The sequence below is a fragment of the Fusarium sambucinum genome, chromosome III, assembly GCF_050947815.1.
Source record: "Fusarium sambucinum isolate potato_lamoka chromosome III, whole genome shotgun sequence".
Classification (NCBI taxonomy): Eukaryota; Fungi; Ascomycota; class Sordariomycetes; order Hypocreales; family Nectriaceae; genus Fusarium; species Fusarium sambucinum.
The window spans coordinates 8093492-8114306 of NC_139292.1; the positions used below are offsets into that span (position 1 = coordinate 8093492).

Consider the following 20815-nt stretch of genomic DNA (forward strand, 5'->3'; position numbering starts at 1 on the left):
AAGATGAAATGGAACGAGTTGGAAGTATTGATAAATTGCCTTGATTTCTCATGACTTTGGCGACAGATCTTTCTTTTTATCAGTTTAACTCGTCTACGTCAATGGTCACGCTAAGGTGAACTTCTAGCCAATCCTTATCCTGCTAGACTCGGTTCCCCAGACCGAGCTACTAAGATTGGTCTTTGTCTCATAGTCCTAGACTGCTTACTCTTATCGTTACATGTGACATCTGCAAGAACTTCGATAGTGAGTGTCTAGCTAAACTTTTCCTGGCCGATTCATGGTAGAAGAAGTTGAATACCGTACATTTCCATGAAATTGAACAACGAAGGCGTCTTGCTACGTGGTATAGACAAGGTAAGGTAGCTAGCTATCTGACAATTTCCCAGTGGCTTAGCCTTTTATTGTTAAGTCTAGATGATATACGGAAGTGATTAGCACGGCATGATATGGAGGCATGCTTAAGTCTGACGCTACGACCGACGGTATCTATACAAGTTTAATCTTGGGCACTCAAAACAAAGTCCACTTTTTAAAGACGATTACCCCATTACCCCATTCTCACTATCTTTTTAACGCTATGATAACCCGTTGCTTATCTGGCCCCACACACCGAGCTGATTTTCCTGCTTCCTCGGTGTGGCTGCCCGAGACACTGTTACTTGGCAGTCTTATCCTCGGTAACTCAAACATTGACGGCGAGTAATTACCTATAACGGTCATGATCGGCCTCTAGATGAGTCTCCGAGGGAATGAGCAATACGTGGCAGAATAGAAAGAGTATCCGGCTCTGCCTGTGCATGCAAGATCTCGGGTATCAGCTCTTGTAGCTTTCAATTGGCTACCGAACTACTCACTTCTGCTGGCTCCCTCGGTTGCAAGAATGTCCATCACCATCCTCTAGACTTTATCGGGTCCTTACAATAACATGCCTGTCTATGTATGTCGTTGATCTCAAGGCTGGTGTTTTCGTGTCAGGTAGGTATTACATAGCATTGTATCCTGAAGCCAAGCGAGTCCCAAGTTCTTGCGCATTTCTTCACACGTCTGTTTACTCCATTTGTAGTGTATGCACATGCATATCAGTTGTAATGAGTTGAATCGCAATTTTCAATTTACATAGTCCATTGTAGCTATACTAAGCAATTGACCAACAACGTGTGACCCTTCCAATCGAACAATTATTGTACCGGTGTGAATCACAATTTATGTGCTTCCAGACATATCCCGGTTCGTACTTCCGTATCGAATCCCAATCTTACAACATGATCTAACGACCTAGTCACTTTTAGGATGTTGCTTTGATTCAGTCCCGAAATGTTGATTCGACCGTTCGGTGGGAGGTAGATGTGATGGTCGTCAATGAGAGACTGACACTGTTGAGTCGTAAGGTTGAGGTATCTACACGTAGTGATTAGAGGTTGTGACACTTTCAATGGGCGATGTTTCTTACGAGAATAGTCCAGTTTCCATCAGTATGTGCTCCCAATCCCCCGGTGTCTACAAGGAGTTAGTAAACAATCACAACAAACACTGCCAAAGCCTTCACCTACCTTGAAAACCTCCACCAAGTTGTAGTGAAGTTGCTTCCGTAGATTCTTCAGTCGCTGCTGCATGCCGGACAGCTCTTGGAACCTATAAGAGCGCAAGATCGTTACTTCATGCGACCATCTCGCGTTGTAAGTCTGTAATGACTCACCATTCGCCAGTAAGATGATCCGATTCAAGAACAATACTAACCAACCGACTGCCGTAGGCAGGTGAGGACGAGAATTCCCATCGGATTAAACAGCGTAGTCGGTCATGGACATTCGCTGCTGTTTCTGCGTCGGGGCACACAGCGTGAAGCACACCACAGCGTTCCCCGTACAAAGCAAAGTTTTTTGAGAATGATTGACAAACAAACATCTCAAAGCCAAGGTCTGCAAATAAGCGGATTGGATAAGCATCTTCAACGATGCCATTACCCAAACCCTGATAAGCAATGTCAAAAAAGGCGAAGTGGTTGTGTTGTTTCATGACCACAGCAAGCTCTTGCCATTGTTCTTTCGTTAGATCGGCGCCTGTAGGATTATGGCAACAAGCTTGAAGAATGAACACACTCCGCGATGGGGCTGAGTGAGCTGCCGATAAGATGGAGGCGAAATCAATGCAACGCGTTTTGGGATCGAGATAGGAATATTCGATGACTTCCATTCCAACCAGTTCAAACATAGGCTTGTAATTCCCCCAGGTTGGAGTACCAACGTAAACCTGCGGGCGAGGTGAGACAGATTGACTCAGCGCCAAAGCAGCGATGTGGTTTGCGCCTGTGCCGGAAATGGTTTGCACTGATGCGACCTGATTTGTATGAGCGAAGTGCGGTTGCTAGGTATTTGGTAGAAGCTTACATGGCCAATGTTCAATCTTTGACAATCTTTTCCAAACAAGAGATGCGCAGCGTGCTTTAAGAATTGCCCATTGCCTGTCGTGATTTCATACTGGGTTGTCGGTTATTAAACAATTGGTCGATGTATCAGGCATTTCACAAAAGCTCACATCGTGGCCGGGATTATTCTCAGCTAATACAAGCTTGGCCTGGAGTTCGCCAGACAAATTAGCGCTTATTGTCCCATGTTACCCAAGCCAGTTTTCCCTGGGACATACCTGTGCAATAGCTTCAAGCTCACTGTAGTGGCCACTTTCGTTTCGGTAGATACCAACACCAAGATCAACTTTCGCTGATGATGAATCTTGATCTGCCGCATTCTTGAGAAAGAACATGGGATCAGGGGGACCTTGTTGGAATGATTCAAACATCTTGGATCAATTGGCAATTGTATAGTGAACTGATGGGATAAAGATTGATGATAGACAAACATGGGGTTATTTCAAGAAACTTTAGGAAAGGAGCACTTGAATTAAAATTATTTGGTCAACATCAAACAAAAGTTACGGGCGCAGAGGCCGAGTTGTGCTGTGGAGGATTTGATACTGCCAAGATGATAGCTCGGGAGGGCATACCGAGTAGTGAATCAACATCCTCAACTCGGCTCGGTGGCCTCCACCGAGCTTGGCTTCAACAAGAGTAGCTGTAACCTGAATAAATCCCGCGAAGCTGACCATTGATTTAATTATATCTTATATATGAATATTTTAGAGCTCAACTTAACTCCCACAACAGAACAGTTATCAGTGCTTGATCAAAATGTTCGCCTGCTCGAATAACCTCATCGCGAAATTTACCGCTGGACAGCTATGCAAGGTAAGCTCAAGCCACGTTCTCTTGTAGGATGAGGTTCATTAGCGTCGCCCTACATCTCAACACTCAAGGCACTGACTTAACCTTCAACATCATAGGCTCTTGGGGTACGACTTATCACAAACCCTCAAGTTGTTCAATTAGCTAGAAATGCTCGTTTTGATAGCCTCTTCATCGACTTGGAACATTCCACGCTCTCACTTAGCGATGCGAGCAACTTATGCATCACAGGCCTGAACACTGGAATTACACCATTCGTCCGAGTACCGCATCAATGTGGTAATGGCTTTGTCCAGAAGGTTCTCGACGGAGGCGCCATGGGTGTAATCTTTCCCCATGTGACAAATGCTAGTACGTTGAAAGTTTTCCACTCGGATACAATCTTTTCTAATTGCTGTTTCTGCAGAGGAAGCAAAGGACGCGGTATCAATCTCTAAATACCCGCCTCAAGGGTGCCGATCTATGACTGGACAATTACCTGTTATATCCCTCAAAACATTCCCTCAAGCCCAGGTGATTAACGATACCAATGCTTCGGGATCAACCGTATTCGTTATGATTGAAAACGCAATTGCAGTTGACAACGTGGACGAGATTGCTGCCGTCGAAGGAGTCGACGTGGTTCTTGTCGGATCCAATGATTTAGCCATAGAGTTGGGCATTCCTGGAGAGTTTCGCCACGAGACTTTTCGTCGTGTTCTCACTCGCATAAGTGAGGCATGCAAGAAACATGGGAAAGTCATGGGCCTCGCAGGCATTTACGATCAACCAGACATCCACGACTGGGCCATTCACACGCTTGGTGTACGATTCCTGTTATGCCAACAGGATTCGGGTCTGATTGCAGGTGGTGCTGCGAAATGCTTGGCTAGTGTTGAGGCTGTTGAGAATAATTCCTCGCCAGCGCCTGAAAATAAGACAAATGGATTCAATGGGGGAATCGGAAAGAAATAGATGCAGCACCTTGAAATATCGGTGGACATATGGCAATGAGGCCTTTGAACTTCAGGCTATAAGAATAAAGAAACCAAGAGTAGAGCCTAATTTTCATAAATTGCTTTATTAAATTTATCTCTTATTCCTACAGCGGCATACGTTTCTAGTACTGGCAGCAAGTCTATGAATAAACCGTGCCCGGATGACATTTCCAGGATACCACCCTGTACAGGTTCCCCGAGACCGGCTAACCGGTAACGGGTCGCTGGTTCTGCGGGGTTTAAGTATAGCTAAGCCTATTAGGGTAAGTGTAAATAGATACACTCCATAGCTGTAGTGTTGGAAGTTAATCTCTTTCCCTCTATATTAAATCTTGCACAGAAGCAGACAGTATTCAACGTTACCGTATACTTGACCCGCGGCTGTTTCATTCTGATACGTTACATTCTACGCGCTACTCACCGCTTCGCAGATGCGTTCAAGAGCCAGCGATAGCGCCTCACACAAACAGTCAAGGCGGTCCAATGCCGCGTTAGTGGTCCCCCTTACATCCTTGATCAGTCAGACGATTGTATGATGTTGGCTACCAGTATGAGAGAAAACTAATGATTGGTCTATGTTTAAAGCTGTCTGCAATGTCGTGAGCGCAAAGTCCGTTGCTCAGGCACCTGTCCCTGCAACAATTGCCTACGCCGCTCGACAGAATGTGTTTTCGATCAAGATGACCGTAAGGTCTTAGTATCTGAGAAGTGAGTCCTCGACCGTAAAGGAAACATTGCAAATTGTTTCACTAAATTCTATTATAGCCTTCTGAACGAGTTGAAACGAAAAGCGGAGGAATTGGACGAAATGCAAAGGCCAGCCAAGAAGACTCCAAGGCTATCAGGTAACTCAGGTCAACAGTTTTCAACTTTCCACTCGATACTTTGAACCCCGGGCTTACTACTTTGTTCAGATGCGCATGTCGCAGAATCTGAATCGGATTCAACTGCCGACGATGCACTGCCTCAAATGACCAACCCTCTAGTGACACCCTCGTCCAAATTCGTGGTTGACATACAAGGGAGAAAACGCAAGCTCATTCCAAGAAACCACTTAACTCTGGGAACTAACCGACGTAGGCTTTCTTGGACCTTCATCTACTTGGGCATATAGTCGCCATGTCATGGTCATGATTCGACAAGTTCGTTCCCCCTTCTAGCATATCACATTGACGCAAGCTGAGATCCACAGTATGTTGACCAAGAAACATCACCCGAGGTTCCACTCAACATCGATGGAGCTGCATTCAACATAGAGCTTCCCCGCATGAGACAAGCTGGAGCCTCGATCAATATCGAGAGCCTCCCTTCGTTAGACTATGCGATTTACCTTACCAACACCGTCAAGTTCCACATAGCCCAAACATACCACATTTTCGACGAAGCTCATTTTATGCGAGGTCTTTTATCAATGTACAACGATGGCCCGCCTCCATTGAACTCAGAAAATCGGATGTGGTATATCCAGTACTTCCTTATCATGGCAATGGGCAAGGGGCTTCTTACTCGGGGTATGTCAAAGGCCGGATCGCCTGGTAGCGAGTACTTTTTGCGAGCAATGGAGCTTTTTCCGGATGCCAGCGGATTGTATGAAGATCCAATACTATCCATTGAGGTATGCTGCGGCCTTGCTATATACCTTCAGGCTGTGGACCATCGCAATAGTGCTTATGTATATGTGAGCACCTCCCTTCTCACACTGTCTAGCCTTATCATTGACTTCGAATTCTAGCTTGGGTTGGGATTGAGGATAGCTCTTAGTCAAGGTCTTCACCGTGACATCGTGGGAGAGTTCTCGGATGATACCGAGGTCGCGCGTTATCGCAATGCTTGGTGGACATTATACATCCTTGACCGCAAATTCTCATCTTTGATGGGTGCCCCTAGCTCTGTCCACGATAGCGACATCTCTGTCCCGGTGCCAGGGCAGCTTGCAGGATCACGAAAGTCGAATGCCCTCGATATGCATATCAAGCTGTCGAGGCTTATCGCAAAGGTTCTTAACAGTTTGTGGCCTACCTACCAGTGTCAGAATGATGAGCTAATAGAGATTCAGCGGTGTATGGGATTGATGGAAGATTAGATGACTCGTTCCCAAAGAACACTCTAACAATTCTGAAAGAGCTTGCTGCTTTGGCTTCCGAGTGGAACTCATACCCAGACTTGAAACTAGATGGCCAAGGTCCAGTGTCAAGAGTCTCTGCTACCCTAAATCTATGTTACCACCAGGTGCGTCTCACAGCAATTCTTGGAGCGGGCGACTAACGTCACTATGCAGTGCATCGTATTAGCAACGAGGCCCGTTCTCATGTGTCTCCTGCGAGATAAGTTAGAGATGGGCAGAAGACAGAGTAGATCGGCGTTTGAGATTGCCGAGCCTATTAAAGCTTTACTGAAAGCTTGCTACGACTCAGCGCATAAATCTCTCCGCATCCTGGACACGTTACAATCCCAAGATCTTCTCGGTAGGCTGCCGTTCCCGAATGTGAGGTATCGGAGTATGTTTGGACTAACTTTTCTAAGAACTCTTTCTACCATTTGACTTGGATCACGCCTTCTCAGCCGGATTTGTTCTTGCTCTCATTTCTGCCCTCCAGCCATTCCCAGACGCTTTGTGCGAGCCATACTTCGAGGCGACAGTAAACATTCTTGACACATTGATTGCTGGTGGTAATCTCCCCGCACGATTTCGACGTCAAGAGATCGAACGTTTGCACGATATGCTACGTTTGGTAAACCAGCGAGAGACTATAGCGCATCCTCATGAGGACCAGACAGGGGGCATTGCTGCACATGAAGGAGAGCAGGGAATCTCACCAAGCCAACTACTCAATATAACCAACATGCTAGACTGTTGTCCGCCCTTGAACTTGGATCTTGATGCGGTCAACAGCTGGTTGTGGGAGTCTGCTAGTTTTGGAGATATGCCACCAATGTAGGTAGATTTTGAAGACCTTGTCCTCATGGCATCAGAACAAGGCTATTGGAAGCAAACACAAGGAACGAAGTTAGTAGCAATCTTACGATATTTATTTCTATACCCTACGACCTAGGATATCAACTCTTGTGCTTGCATCTCTGGACCGTTCCAGCAATGGTGACACGTGACACCACGTCCAACGATAATCCGATTATTTAAGCAAGAGACACTATTCATCTTTCCATTTGTTACTCTTGCTGGCCCAGCTTGACTGGAGTTGGGGCTACCACATCGTACCTGCCGCGATGTGTCACCTACCCATCCCTAGATTGTTGCGTGAACGGCAGGTGCCCTGAGGTTATAAACCTTCGTCCTCGCAGTCTATGAATCTAAACTCTTCAACTTCATCAACTTCTTCAATTTTGGCCAACATCAGTCTACCCAAAGCACATCGAACTATCAACACATCTACACATCTACACATCAGTCTTCCGCAAAACATTCACGCCATGGTTTGTTGCAACGTTCAGATTCTTCCAAGACGTCATGAAAATACTAATCATCACCAGGATCCATCTCAACAAGCCAACAACAGCCCCGCGGGCTCTTCCAACAGCAACCCAGCTCAAATTGTCCTCGATCTTCATCCAATCGACCTTCGCCGTCTACAAAACCAGCCCAGACCTCAACAAGCCGGCAACAACTCCGCAGGCCCTTCCAACAGCAACCCGCCTCAAATTGTCCTCGATCTTCATCAACCCGGTTATATCCCACTACCAAACGAGCCCAGACCTCAACAATCCGACAACAACCCCGCAGGCTCTTCTAATAGCAACCCGCCTCAAATTGCCCTCAAGCTTCATCCAATCGACCTTCGCCGTCTACAAAACGAGCCCAGACCTCAACAAGCCGGCAACAACTCCGCAGGCCCTTCCAACAGTAACCCAGCTCAAAATTACATTATGCCTCATCTGTCCGGCCATCGCCCTCTACCAAGCGAGCCCACACCTCAACAAGCCGACAACAACCCCGCGGGCTCTTCCAATAGCGACATACCTCAAATTGTCCTCAAGCTTCATCAACTTGACCGTCGCCGTCTACCAAACGAGCCCACACCTCAACAAGCCGGAAACAACCACGAGGCACGGACCGACCATAGCCAAGGCTATACCCAAACTCACAATCCGACCTCACCCCGGCGTCACCATCGATTGTGCGCCGAAGGGTTATATCGGCAGCTAGAACGAGATGAAAACTACCAAATCCCGCATCAAAGACGGATGGAGATCGCAGAAGAAATGCACAAGGATGTCAAATTCGTTACCATGTGGCTTAGCCTGCATCTGCAATCCTATCCACGTGTCGATCTCGACAAAGCCATCGCTACTTATAACCAACCGACATATTGCCCTTGTCCGGATTCCAGACCCATAGGCGATTTAGGCAAGTTAATCGCGGGAGAGGAGAAGCTTCGTTCTTTGCGTGAAACGGTTCAGGAACTCTTGTATATGCTGGACAGGACAGTACGGTTTGATGAATACAACGCTTGAGGTTTGAGGGCATCTGTACTATTCTTCAATCGAATGGAGGATTAGAATAGGAATACATAATTACCTACATTTCGGCCAGTTTGAGTTCAATCAATCCAATTGACAGTGACCCGCTTACACGTTAGCACAATGACCGAGTTCATGAGAGCCTCCTTAGGGTATCAGAGTAAATTGACCACTGGAAGCACAAGAACCAAGGACAAGTAGTCCAAGGAGCATAAAATGACCTACTAATTTCGTCTCTTTTGATTCCAGCGGCCAACTTACCTAGTACCCTGGTGCGAGTATAGATGATCTCTGGTGAAATGCTATGTCAGCAACTTCTCACTTGGCTGGCCTTGAAGTTTGACGATTGCCTTTCTTTTCTGTGAGGAGTTACGGATAGGTCTGCTTGTTTCTGTTGGGACAGGCTACTGCTACATATCTGTGGGCGCGATATCTCCATTCTGGATGTTATCCGGGTCTTCAAACCTTACAGTTAAAGTCAAGTCCTGATTAGCCTTGTCTGAATGTCGAGTGGATAATGCGAATACGACATAAGACATGCACTTTGCCACATCGCTAACTGGACCTATGAGACCAACCTATTAGCCGCCAACCTCCCAATTCTACTCTTTCAATACAGCATGTAATCTCAATCATTTCTCGGATGTAAGAGCTAAGCCTTATGGTCTCACCTTGGATAATTCGGAGAAGGCCTGCAAGGGACATGGAAAAGACACAATGAGCCATTTGACAAATCACGGGCACTCTGCTTATCCTCCAATGGACTGCTGACATTAAGGTTTAGTGATATCTTGCTACGATGTTGTTAGATGAGATTTCCCAAATCCACTTCTAAAAATATCTTCTTCTAGTACGTATATAATTATTTTACTCGCACCGCTTAGTAGTCTGGCCCCCAACCTCTAGACTACCTACTTCATTCCAACGGAAGACCAATATCCGCACCCATTCTCGCACTTTTTCTCATTATTCAAAATTGGCAGTTACAGCATCGATGACCCTCAAAACGATTCCCACGATGAGCGCCTCCTCCAAAGCTCTGTTTCACGCCCTGGGCATTTCATCTTTCACATTCAGCTTCTACCTTCTTACAACATGGGATTCAAATTATTCGCGTTCCTTTGGATGGTACTTCCAGCTTCTGACTGTCGTCGGCCTCGCCTTATCTCTGGTCACATTTTCACTTGGTCTCATCGCAGATCTAGCACCTGACAACATCATCTCCCAAGCTAAAGACGCAATCGCAGTCCTTGCGACCCCTCTTGAGGTTCTGATAGCCGTTTTATACTGGTCCATCAGAATGCATGACCCCTCGTTACTTATGCCAGAAGATCTCATAATCGATCCGTTACCTGACCTCGGCTTCCACCTTGTGCCAGCTGTTTTGCTGGTCTTGGATTTTGTTCTATGGAGCCCACGAGCGACCATTACTACTCGAAGTATGATGTCTCTCAGTACAGTTCTTGCTGTCGTATACTGGTGCTGGATTGAATTGTGTTTCTACAATAATGGCTGGTGAGTTTATATAGGAACTCTTATCTCAACTCTTCTCACTAGATCGTACAGGTATCCTTATCCAATGATGGATCAGCTTTCAGCCATACAGCGTGTTGTTATTTTTGTTGCATCAGCTGGACTGTTGACTGCTTCATCGTCCGCGCTTCAATGTGTACATGGCAAGGTTCACGGATCCACAAAGATCAAAGCTGAATGACCAAACATCAATTTGGCGTTCGATGGAGGGCTATTAGAAGCGACTTGCTCAAGTGGAAACCTTGTGAGACCTGTCGCGGTGGGACATATGCATTCGTGTTCTACAGCAATTGAAACAGAAGGTGTATTGTTACTATGTTCGCTCGATGTATCTAGGCAATATACTCTGATAAATAACTACAACTGTACCGAATGAGTCCCTTCTCTAGATGAAAGAGTAGCTTCAATCATTGAAAATGTTACACTGCGTTGAATGACACCCATCCTTTACAGGTCTTGCAGTGTAACCAATTTGGCATAACTCAATCCGGATATTTGAAGGTCGCAAGCCATTTCACGAGCTATTTTGCAATATCTCCTTCATGTCGCGTCACTGTATCTTCACTTGCTGTGCCTTTTCTAATTTTAATCTCAATCAAAGTATGAAAGCCAGATATAGCAGGTATCATCGGACAAGGCTCAGCTTTGGTCTAAAAGAACAAGGTTCGTGCATGGTATGACATGAGCACTTAACTAGTGCGGCCCCCAAATGAGTCCAGCTCTGTTCTTGCATGCTGCAACCCAACAGGCTCGGACATTTGGTCCGAAATTCCCGTTTCAGTCACTTTGACGCAGTCATCCATTTTCACATGCTTTGAACACGGGGATTTCGACTAATTCGAAAGAGACTTATCCCAGACAAGCTTCGCGGCGCACCAAATCACAAAATACTCCGCATGACGATGAGATCAACGATATGCGAAAATCATGTCAGGCTGGGTATCGACCCCAATTGTCGAGCAACGATCGGCAACTCAGCCGCTTCTTTAGGGGAAACAACCTATCATGACAACGAGGCTCACGACGAACCTCAGATAGAGTTCACTATCAGCAAATGAGTGAAAATTAGTAGTACTCCCGCGGGCATAGAATGACCTTCGGAGTCCGGAGGCATGGTTGGTGACTGAGACATGCAGTGAGTTAATTACTGCAATTCGTGCCACTGCACTGCTTTTGAGTGGCGCTTAGACCCAGGTCTCTAATGCCAATGACAAGGGCATTTACAATCACGATAACGATTATCCCCTTGCTAAACAATGGGTCTATCAACAAGGGGAGAAAAAATAGATACACAGCCAAGTCGTCGCCCCCACGTGTAAGCAAGAACCTGACGATGATATGTGTGGTGTTGTAGAGTCCAAGAGCGACATTCAGCTCAGTAAATGGCGTATATATATAATAGAGTATGCAGAGTTTATGCAAATCTGCTTTTGCATCTCCACCCACCTTAAGTTACATCAATCATACCTCATGTGGCATCGGTAAAGATGTCGATCACTATTGTAGCTGCAGTTGCCATCTTTTTTGTGGCTATCACTCTCAAATTCATATCAAACCTTTATTTCGGTCCGCTATCATCACTACCCGGACCGCGTTACACACGTGTCACGGGCATCCCATTACTCTATGCCCGAGCCACTGGGACAAGTCGAGAACATCTCCGCCACATCCACAAACGTTATGGCCCGGTAGTAAGAGTCGGGCCCACTGAAGTCTCCCTCAATAGCGTTGATGGCTACTATAAAGTCCACGGAGTTGGAAGCCGTTGCATCAAGGCTCCTGTTTTTGACAGCATCCGGTTCAGTCACTCACCCATGTTGTTTACGCTTCGGGATCCAAAACTTCATGCGCAGCGGAAACGGATTTTGGGTCGCGGTCTCTCAGCAATGAGAGAAGAGCAGGAGTCCAAGATTCGGCGTTTGGCTGAGCTTGCTGTATCGAACATCGAGAAGGAGGCTCAAGAGGGCAAGGCTGACGTGTACAAATGGTGGCGATGTTTGGCAGTTGATGTTATAAGTGAAATGGCACTTGGAAAGTCATTTGAACTACTTGAGTCGGGTGGTCAAGACATGCCTGTATACAAAGCATTGGGCAATGCAGGTCCAAGTGTCATCCTTCAAGTCATACTGCCCAATTTCCTACGGTCCCTTATCAAATGGTCTCCAGTCACTTGGCTCCGAGATGTCGGCCGAGTCACCGAGATCATATTTGGTCGTGTTTCAATTGCACTTGCTGAAGTCTCTTTACCTTCGTGTGGTCCGAGTATGGTTCGTCACATACTTGGTGAAGCTGAGTTGAGCAAGAGACCTGTTTTGAGCGACGAGGAGTTGGGCTCTGAGGTATCCATGATGCTCGTGGCTGGTTCTGATAGCACGGCTGCAACGTTGACGTATGCCACCTGGGAGATAATACGAGATCAACATTTGAGGAGACATATTGAGGATGAGGTAGCCCGTCTCCCAGAAGACTTTACCGCCAAAGATCTGGAGCATCTACCACTTCTCAATAGTGTTCTAGAGGAGACTTTGCGGCTGTACAATCCCGCAGCTGCACTCGTGGAAAGAGTTTTGCCTCCAAGTGGCATATCTATCCACGGCTGGGATCTTCCTGGTGGCACGATGGTCTACACAACAGGATGGCTCATCTCACGCCTTGAAGAGGTCTTCCCTAATCCAGATACGTAAGTCAAGCTCGGCAGGGTCAATTTTCTAACTTTTTCACTACTGACCTGATTCAGCTTCGATGCGACTAGATTCATCGACCCATCACCTGAACAAAACAGAGCGCATGTACCTTTCAGCATAGGCTCAAGAAGCTGCATAGGCATGCACCTCGCTCGAATGGAGATTTTAATCACACTTGCGACATTGTTTCGCCAGTGTAGAGGTATGAAGCTACATCATGACACGACTAACGACATGATGAGGCAGGTCGGCGAGTTTTTCATAGTTCCGAAGGGGGGAACATGTGGCATCGTCGTGTCAGATTGGCCTTCACGAACATATATGTGAGTGACTGCGTCTACTATCAACGGAAGAAACTGTTTTTCTCCCCCGGCTGGGCAACAGGAACACATACTTTAGTTATATCAGCTCAATAACTCAGATTTAAAGTCTATATATAGTTTAAGCTCGAGCTCTATATAAAACAAGTTCTCCTCTGTTCTGACCACTTAAATTTTCCCAGCTTCTCACACATCAAGAAAACATCGAATTTAAGCAAGCCTTCCTTCCACAGCAGCATCATCTCCGTGCCAGCCCACAGGAGTTCCGTTTCTTGATCTTCAAAATGTTCGTACAACCCACCAAACCAAGCACGAATCTTCCAAGCCTGGTGACGAATTTCGCCCGCGCAGACATTCTGAGAATCATCACCACCCATGGGGATACATCTAATAAAGTTTCATCTGGTCATGAGAGTTGGATATCGCAATTCTCAATGCTGCAGGTGATATCCTTCGTATTTATCCTCATATTGTTTTTCGCCCTCTTAGGCCTAGCTATTTCGGGCCAGAAGAAAGACAAAGCGAAAGACGAAGGAGCGGAGGAAGCGGAGGAAGAGCCGTAATTTGTCCAAACGAACGTCCAGCAATTACCGCAAGCCTGCTTTTTACGATATTAGGAGAGGAGTTCGTATACAACACTCTAGTTAACGGAAGACAGTTCGGGCTAACTTTTCAGCAGCTGGGCCTTTTGGTCGTCAACAAGAGCATACCGGAGAGGTTCCAGGTTAATCAGCGGACTGCTTCTGGATTTGAGTCCCTTGATGAACGGGTGGAAGTAATGCTGGTGACTACATGGGAATTATTTGGGCAGCTAGGAGGACGAGGAGAGTACAGTGACGGATAAGCTAGGATGCATCGCTATTGCAACTACCTCATTGTCTACCTACCACAGGACACGAATTTCGGGGCTTTTGTGATGTTATTGTGTGAGTTGCGATGACAGACCTTAAATTACAAAACAATACCAAGATAACCAGATACACGACCGCGCATGGTTCTTATCAAAGTTCAACCCTACATGTCTTGATTCATCTCTGAAACACCCGTTCAAACGTAGTCGAACGAAAGACCATTCTGCACAACCATATTCGCGTTGGATTCACACGACCTTGCATCAACTGTGCTCCCAAATTCCACTTCCAGACAACCGACTGACAGGAGAAATCGGCGTGTCGGAATGACTGGTGATCTTTGCACCATTGTTCGTGTCGATGACAAGGTTTTGAGAACTGACTTTTCCACTGAACTCTCGCTGAGTTGTCAATTGTTTGATGTCGCTGTAGTCAAGCTTCGCATCATAGCTATTGAAATCTCCAACTGGGGGATCAAATCTGCCATTAAAGGTGCACTGCACCCCATCGACTACAAAAGTGGCGACGATTTTGTTTCCCCCGTCGAAACTGCTGACTGTGCCGGAGGTGGTGGGCATCTGAGAATGAATCAGTGGGGGTGATGTTGAAGTTTATCTGGTCTCCGGTACCTTTGAAGCTTTGTGATTAGGATAAGTGGGCAGAGTTCGAGATTGAGAAAGATAAAGATTTACACTGGCAAAGGATGGGTAATGGCGTCAGCTTATAGGACTTCCGGATCGGTGTTGCCCCAGATTATGATCTCATTGTTCTCTCGCGACAACAATCCAGACTCTTGGGATTGGACGTCTTCAACCAGTCACTAGGTCGAGACTACGCCACAAGGTTCCATTTCCGGGATTGACTTCGGACTTTTGCGCACATGATGAGACACTCTTGTTGTTTATCCGGATTCTTCAAGCCTAAAAGCTCGGCACAGATCTCCGCCGTGATTGTTACAATGTCCGTTTGCGGCCAAGAGTGGTGGTCATGCTACCTTTGCCAGCGCTTCATCTGTTATGGGCATTACTATCTCGTTTGCTAACCTCAAGGGTGTTTCCCTCCTGAAAATAAGAAGATTGCTTCTATTGAACCTAGAAACATCTAAGGACATGTGTTCGAGGAATTGTCCAAGTCGGACGTCACTATGGATGACCTCTCTACAACATCTGTGTTAGAGGACTCACCACTGGATGTACGCATCGGATATCCTACTTGGACCCTACATCAATTAACTCTTTACAGGTAGCATCTCTTACTTTTCTAACCTATACGGTTGGGCCGGTAATAATATTGAGAGTCATGGGTATCTGAGAAGGAATAAGCCGCATGCGAGGAAAGGCCTAACCCTCACAGATAATTGCATTGGAATAAACAGCGATGTTCAATGTGCTGCATTCCCCGACTCTAGCGCGGAGGTATCCATCCAATATGCTGTATAGGCCACCTGATCCAGAACCGATGGACTTCATCCAAAGTCGCATATATACGACCAAGCAAGCGCGTGGCCCAACCCTGCATCCACCACTTATAGTCTAGCCCGTGTAACAAAACACAGGCAAAAGCGAGTATAGAAAGTGCATCCTGGTCCTTAGTTTGCAGCAATCCCACGAAATCGTCGTCAACTCTGTACATCCAGGTGAACATGCTGCGGACACGAGCCTCATCGCCAAGTTCCTCGACTTGGAAGAAGTAAAGGGCTCGACTGAGGTCCTTGAAGGTGTCGACTAATAGCTGCTGAGTTTTTGCGCTTTCCGAACGAATTGACGTGAGATGGCGTTGGAATTCGACGACGGGTTCGAAATCGAGTTGTACTTGAAACCAAGTGTCGTTGACCCGTGAATGAGTGAAGAAAAACGCAAGAGATGATCTATAGATGGCGCCGTTACTTGAAGCCAGGATGGTCCGTACACCACGGAAGAGGCTGAACCAAGCAGGGATAACATCGTCTTCATCAAAAGAGGGACAGTCCTCATCTTGGAGACTAGCAAAAGAAATAAATAGTGTGAAGATGCTGAAGAAATACATAGGAATCCTCTCTTCTTCAGTAATATCCATTAAAAGAGGTGCCGCAATAATAGTAGCCTTGCCGTGGTGAACCTTGGCACAAGCATAGTAGTGTTTACGAGACTCTGGTCGGAAATGCGCCAAGTGGGATGCAGAGAGCGCCAAAAGGGCATGGAGCACGTATGGATGCGAGAAGCCTAACTTTGGTACATTCTCGAGAAAGTAATTGCGCATAGCTGGATCCGAAGAGAGTGTAAAATATGTTGACGTGTTGTAGTGGTGAAGAAGCTCCAAATCTAATATATTTAGGGGTAAGTCTTGTGGAGAACAGTCGAGAATGGACGCTGCTGTAGAAGACGATGCGATAGTTGTAGGAGACGAGATAGACCTCTCATCTGAGGCTCTGAATGAGCTTGTGTTCTGCTGGGCAGTTCCGGTCGCCAAGTCGCATACATCTCCACGCCTTGCGCAATGCAGGCAAGCCGGTAGCTCCTCGCCACACTGAAAAATGATTAAGGGTATCAGTGATTAAGTCTAATGATTGCACGATAATAGCTTGGGTGCGCATGGATTTAGTACCTTGATCTTTCTTGTTTTGCAGTTTCGACATCCAGTTCTGGACTTCTGGTATGCTCGTCTCGGTCGCTCTGTAGTACTCATGCTTTGCCAACCCTTCAATTCCAGTCTGCATTCGATAGACGAGGCGGTCCGATGGTTTTAGCACGGGCCTGGGTAACGAGTGGTGTCCAAGGGAAGCGGTGAGGACCTGGCAGACTTTACTCGTAGCGGGAGATGGGAGCTTGCTAGTCTCTACACAAGACAGTGCAGACAATCTTGTATAGTGTATCAAACGGTAAGTGTTGGAGCCTGTTGTTCACGTCTGGCATTCTGGATGAGTGATCTCCGTTACGCAAGAATCGTTGGAGCGATGCCCACTTCTGAGCATCATTCTAGCCGGAGATTGTTGGTGTTGTCTCACGCGTATCTCCACTTTAATCAAACCAGAGCGAAACATGACCAATCGCTACAATTTGCGAGGCCAGCACGGATCTAAGAATCATGGTCAAAGTTTAGTTTCGCTGCGCCATAGCATCACTCAACCGTCGATCTCCCGATATGCACTGCCTGGTTTCGCAAGTCGCAGCGATTGGTTTTAAATGGTAGCATTGCCTATATCAGGTTCAGCGTAGTGTAGAGTAGGGGTGGTAAGCTGAGTGCCGGCATTGTAGTTTCAAACCACGTAGATACCAGGCTTGGGGTCGTCTGCAGAGTTTTTGATGATCTCGGAGAGCACGACTTTCGGGGAACTTGTCCTCGGTGTAGACGCGAGATTCTCTCCACATCTCGCCCTTAGGAAGGGGGATGGTTTACCTCACCTGTCTTAACTCATGCCGACGAAGAGCTTGTTTATTGGATGACAAGTGTATTGGTACGGGAATATTATTGATGCACTCCATATTAGGAGCGTCTACAATTTGATTCAGCCACAGTCTCACTTGACTAGGGACGCGCCCTGGCAAGAATTGCTAAGACCTAATAATGAAGAACAGCAGTATTTATAGACCATTTTAAAACCCGGAGCCAGATAGTCGCCAAGGTGTCTGAAATTACCACGGAGCGGAGGCTGACGAACTATATAACATATGTACATGTAAGACCCAGGGCTCATTTCGGCACCGAAGCTAGCTTCGACACGGACCGCTTGCAGCGCCTGCGGATCCTACGCTTGGGCCGATTTATTCCAACACTACTCGCCCGTCTCAACCCTATCGATCTTGAAGCCACCAGGAACCCTTTTCTGAAAAAAGCCTTCGGGATCGTACTTGTGCGCGACCTGTCTGATATGATTCACGTTATCCTGGCCGTAAGATCCCAGCGGATCCTGCTGCGCATCGCCGTAAGCTAGATAGACCCAGTCCTCCGAGAGACCAAGCGACTTTGCGTGCGCGATGATCTTCTGATTCATAGCAACAGAGAGTTGATAGATCAGGGCGACATCTTGTGCGGAATACTGGTTCCCAAAGAGGATTGCTCTGGAGGCCGCAATAACTCTGTCACGATTATTCCGCTCGAGTCCCAACATGTTACCGCCCTTCGAAACACTGTAGTCGGCGACGCGAGATGGCAGAGGCTGAAGGTCGAAAATCGTGCTAAAGTTCGCTGGGTTCACCTTCTCCTTGATGTCTTTGACGAATCTATTGTACTGATCGACGATGAAGCGCAAGATTCTGGGGTTGTTGGCGACAGTTATGGGTCCGGCTCCAATAGTTCTCACGGAAAGAGTTAGTTATGCCCGGCTTTGGAATGAAAATTGAGTGTTGGCACGACTTACCGCATTTCATCGCTCAGTGATGACCCATGCGCGGACTCAGCGAGGGACATTGACTTTGGGGGAATTCGACGGAGGGTTGGGATCATTCTCACAGTCTCAAATGCCGAGGAGTTCAAGTTGTTTGCCGTGTTGACCTCCGTCAGCGATATTACCGTGGAATCGCTAGCTTGATCATAGTTGAACACCGTAAGCAAGTAGTCATCCTCAAAAGACTGGTCAAGGCTTGTGAAGTCCACAACTGCGCCCAATACCTCATCAAGATGCTCCATATCAACCACTGTTGTTTCCTTGGTGATGTTCTGGGCCGGAAAAGCCTCCATATCGAATCTGGTCACAATACCAAAGTTTGCGCCACCTCCTTTCAATGCCTTCCAGAGGTCTCCATGAACGTGAGGGTTTGCATGGATAACGGAGCCATTGGCGAGAACCACCTCATAGTTGACAACATTGTCACAAGCAAACGCCCGCTTTGGAGTATACCACGAGACGCCGCCACCGAGAACCAGGCCTCCTACGCCCACCACGCCTTCTCTCCCACCCATTACACTGACATCGTGCTCGAGGAGGTCTGCGTAAACTGCACCCCACCGGGCCCCGGTGCCTACACTTGCGATGTTCGTCTCCTTGTTGTAGGTCGTTGCATTGATCTGGGTCAGATCGATTGTAACTCCAGTATCGATGTTATTCGAATGGTCCGTCCCATGTCCGCCGCTGCGGACGGCGATATGCCAGTCCCCGGCTCCACCACCAGCATCACGAAGTGCGATGATAGTTTGGGACACCTCCTCGGTCGTGGTTGGGAGGACAAAGCAGAATGGAGCTTTGCGAGTGTCGGGTGCCCAGGAGCCGTTCACCAAGGTCGGGTAGAGTGGCGAGTCTGCGAGGTGCACAAGATGTGAAAGATTAGCGTTTATCAAAGCATCGCACTGGAATAAGTTAGTACATATCGAATGAAACGCTCAAACAGAGTCATGAAGTTACGGGATGCGTACTGGAGGATAGCCAGTTTTGGCATTGTCCACCTCTTGTGCGGTGACACCACTCAAAGCCAACGCGGCGTATAACGTAAGAACTGTCCCATTATAGAACTTGTGAAGTTGGGGGATAATCATATTGACGATTGTAGGCGGCGTATCTCAATTTGAATGTTGCGTTGTTTGAAAGCCTTTGTTTTGCAAATAGTTTTCGACGGCAACACGGCCCTTTATATGCGATTGAGATATTCAAACACCCTCTTGTCCGTCGTTCATCGGTTACCTCCTTTGCCCATCTCGGATCAGGCGTCAGAAAACAATTCATGTAATTAATGCTTACTGGGATCGCTCACCAATGATGACGATTGGCCGCAAGCTGTCCTCGTTTGGCAAACTGGCGCAGCAGATCGCCATCAAGTTGTTCAGCTTACAAACAATGATAAAATCGAGAATATGCTCCGCCTTACAAGTAACGATCAACAAGGCCTACTCTTACAGCAATTCAAAACTAGACATATACATTGCCGATCCGTAAGACTGGTGAATCGAAACCCATACGCAGGGTTGAGGCTGATGTCGCCCCACCCTTCCTCGCAAAGCATGCCGACTGGCTCCCAAAAGATGTTACATCTGGTTGGCCATCGCCTTGAACTACATCTACGGCCTATGTCCTGGCTGTCTGAGGACCCTAGGTTCTTACAAGGACTTCTTCGCAGATACTAGCCAACCAGATGCCGATAGATGAGCTTCAAGACTTTAGATCACTGATCAGTTAGGTAGTAACAGAAGTTCTATAACTGGATTGTACCACAATTATGAGTTGTAAGATTTCACTAGATCGTGCAATAATTACATAAGGACTGTAACCATCTCCAGTGTTATACTAACGTGGAGAGTCTCGGCCAATCGGTGATTCTTGCGAGAAGTTCATGTCAGGCCCTGATTTCTACCTCGCGAGCTACGCTAGTGGCGCTCGCTGTTGGCACAGCTTGCTCTGCGACTTCAGCCCTCATCTTCAACCCTGGCGAGGAGAGTTTCGGATATTGGATAAAGGGAAATGCAGAATATTTCGCTAGGTTTGGTGTCTGTGACGTTGATCTTCTTGTTCCCGTATCCGGGTTTGGGGCTGAAGGGCATGAGTTGGCCATGCATCCTAAGCATGCACTGTAACGTCCTTGGTTCAGAAATCCGGTCTGTTGTCAGCTATTATGCTGGGCCGGTCTTGAACGAAGCACGATACATATGACAGCAGCCTACCAAAGCCAGTCTTTACACGTCGTGGCTGGTCAAAATGTATATTTTTCGTACATCTTTAACCGGAGCTTTCCTGCGACTATGTGAATCAAATACTCTAACAGAATGACTTTTGATGCTAATTAAACGGTATGATATGTGATCAATCTCATATAAGAATGGAAATATT

General features: G+C 46.9%; 8 protein-coding genes across 8 annotated transcripts; 5 read left to right on the forward strand and 3 right to left on the reverse strand.

The window, feature by feature from the left end:
• Window positions 1-1199: 1199 nt before the first annotated feature.
• On the reverse strand, window positions 1200-2799 carry FSST1_012909 (pyridoxal phosphate-dependent transferase; the record flags this gene model as incomplete). The annotated part of the gene is made up of 7 exons (XM_083236176.1): window positions 1200-1401; window positions 1454-1500; window positions 1554-1635; window positions 1700-2340; window positions 2391-2480; window positions 2539-2577; window positions 2647-2799. The coding sequence occupies 7 exons, from the start codon at window positions 2797-2799 to the stop codon at window positions 1200-1202; spliced, it is 1254 nt and encodes a 417-aa protein (XP_083082605.1).
• Window positions 2800-3187: 388 nt separating this feature from the next.
• Window positions 3188-4195, forward strand: FSST1_012910 (Pyruvate/Phosphoenolpyruvate kinase-like domain-containing protein; the record flags this gene model as incomplete). The annotated part of the gene is made up of 3 exons (XM_083236177.1): window positions 3188-3244; window positions 3340-3592; window positions 3648-4195. The coding sequence occupies 3 exons, from the start codon at window positions 3188-3190 to the stop codon at window positions 4193-4195; spliced, it is 858 nt and encodes a 285-aa protein (XP_083082606.1).
• Window positions 4196-4649: 454 nt separating this feature from the next.
• On the forward strand, window positions 4650-7157 carry FSST1_012911 (uncharacterized protein; the record flags this gene model as incomplete). The annotated part of the gene is made up of 10 exons (XM_083236178.1): window positions 4650-4708; window positions 4804-4926; window positions 4984-5063; window positions 5133-5249; window positions 5299-5360; window positions 5411-5896; window positions 5951-6224; window positions 6275-6447; window positions 6497-6683; window positions 6742-7157. The coding sequence occupies 10 exons, from the start codon at window positions 4650-4652 to the stop codon at window positions 7155-7157; spliced, it is 1977 nt and encodes a 658-aa protein (XP_083082607.1).
• A 490-nt stretch (window positions 7158-7647) lies between these two features.
• Window positions 7648-8688, forward strand: FSST1_012912 (uncharacterized protein; the record flags this gene model as incomplete). Its single annotated transcript, XM_083236179.1, has 2 exons — window positions 7648-7650; window positions 7708-8688. The coding sequence occupies 2 exons, from the start codon at window positions 7648-7650 to the stop codon at window positions 8686-8688; spliced, it is 984 nt and encodes a 327-aa protein (XP_083082608.1).
• A 1000-nt stretch (window positions 8689-9688) lies between these two features.
• On the forward strand, window positions 9689-10408 carry FSST1_012913 (FAR-17a/AIG1-like protein; the record flags this gene model as incomplete). The annotated part of the gene is made up of 2 exons (XM_083236180.1): window positions 9689-10209; window positions 10261-10408. The coding sequence occupies 2 exons, from the start codon at window positions 9689-9691 to the stop codon at window positions 10406-10408; spliced, it is 669 nt and encodes a 222-aa protein (XP_083082609.1).
• A 1306-nt stretch (window positions 10409-11714) lies between these two features.
• Window positions 11715-13238, forward strand: FSST1_012914 (cytochrome P450; the record flags this gene model as incomplete). Its single annotated transcript, XM_083236181.1, has 2 exons — window positions 11715-12907; window positions 12965-13238. The coding sequence occupies 2 exons, from the start codon at window positions 11715-11717 to the stop codon at window positions 13236-13238; spliced, it is 1467 nt and encodes a 488-aa protein (XP_083082610.1).
• A 2248-nt stretch (window positions 13239-15486) lies between these two features.
• On the reverse strand, window positions 15487-16320 carry FSST1_012915 (uncharacterized protein; the record flags this gene model as incomplete). The annotated part of the gene is made up of 1 exon (XM_083236182.1): window positions 15487-16320. One exon carries the CDS (start codon window positions 16318-16320, stop codon window positions 15487-15489), a length of 834 nt encoding a protein of 277 aa, XP_083082611.1.
• Window positions 16321-17833: 1513 nt separating this feature from the next.
• FSST1_012916 (FAD-binding oxidoreductase) lies at window positions 17834-19530 on the reverse strand (the record flags this gene model as incomplete). The annotated part of the gene is made up of 3 exons (XM_083236183.1): window positions 17834-18356; window positions 18419-19344; window positions 19411-19530. 3 exons carry the CDS (start codon window positions 19528-19530, stop codon window positions 17834-17836), a joined length of 1569 nt encoding a protein of 522 aa, XP_083082612.1.
• Window positions 19531-20815: the final 1285 nt, after the last annotated feature.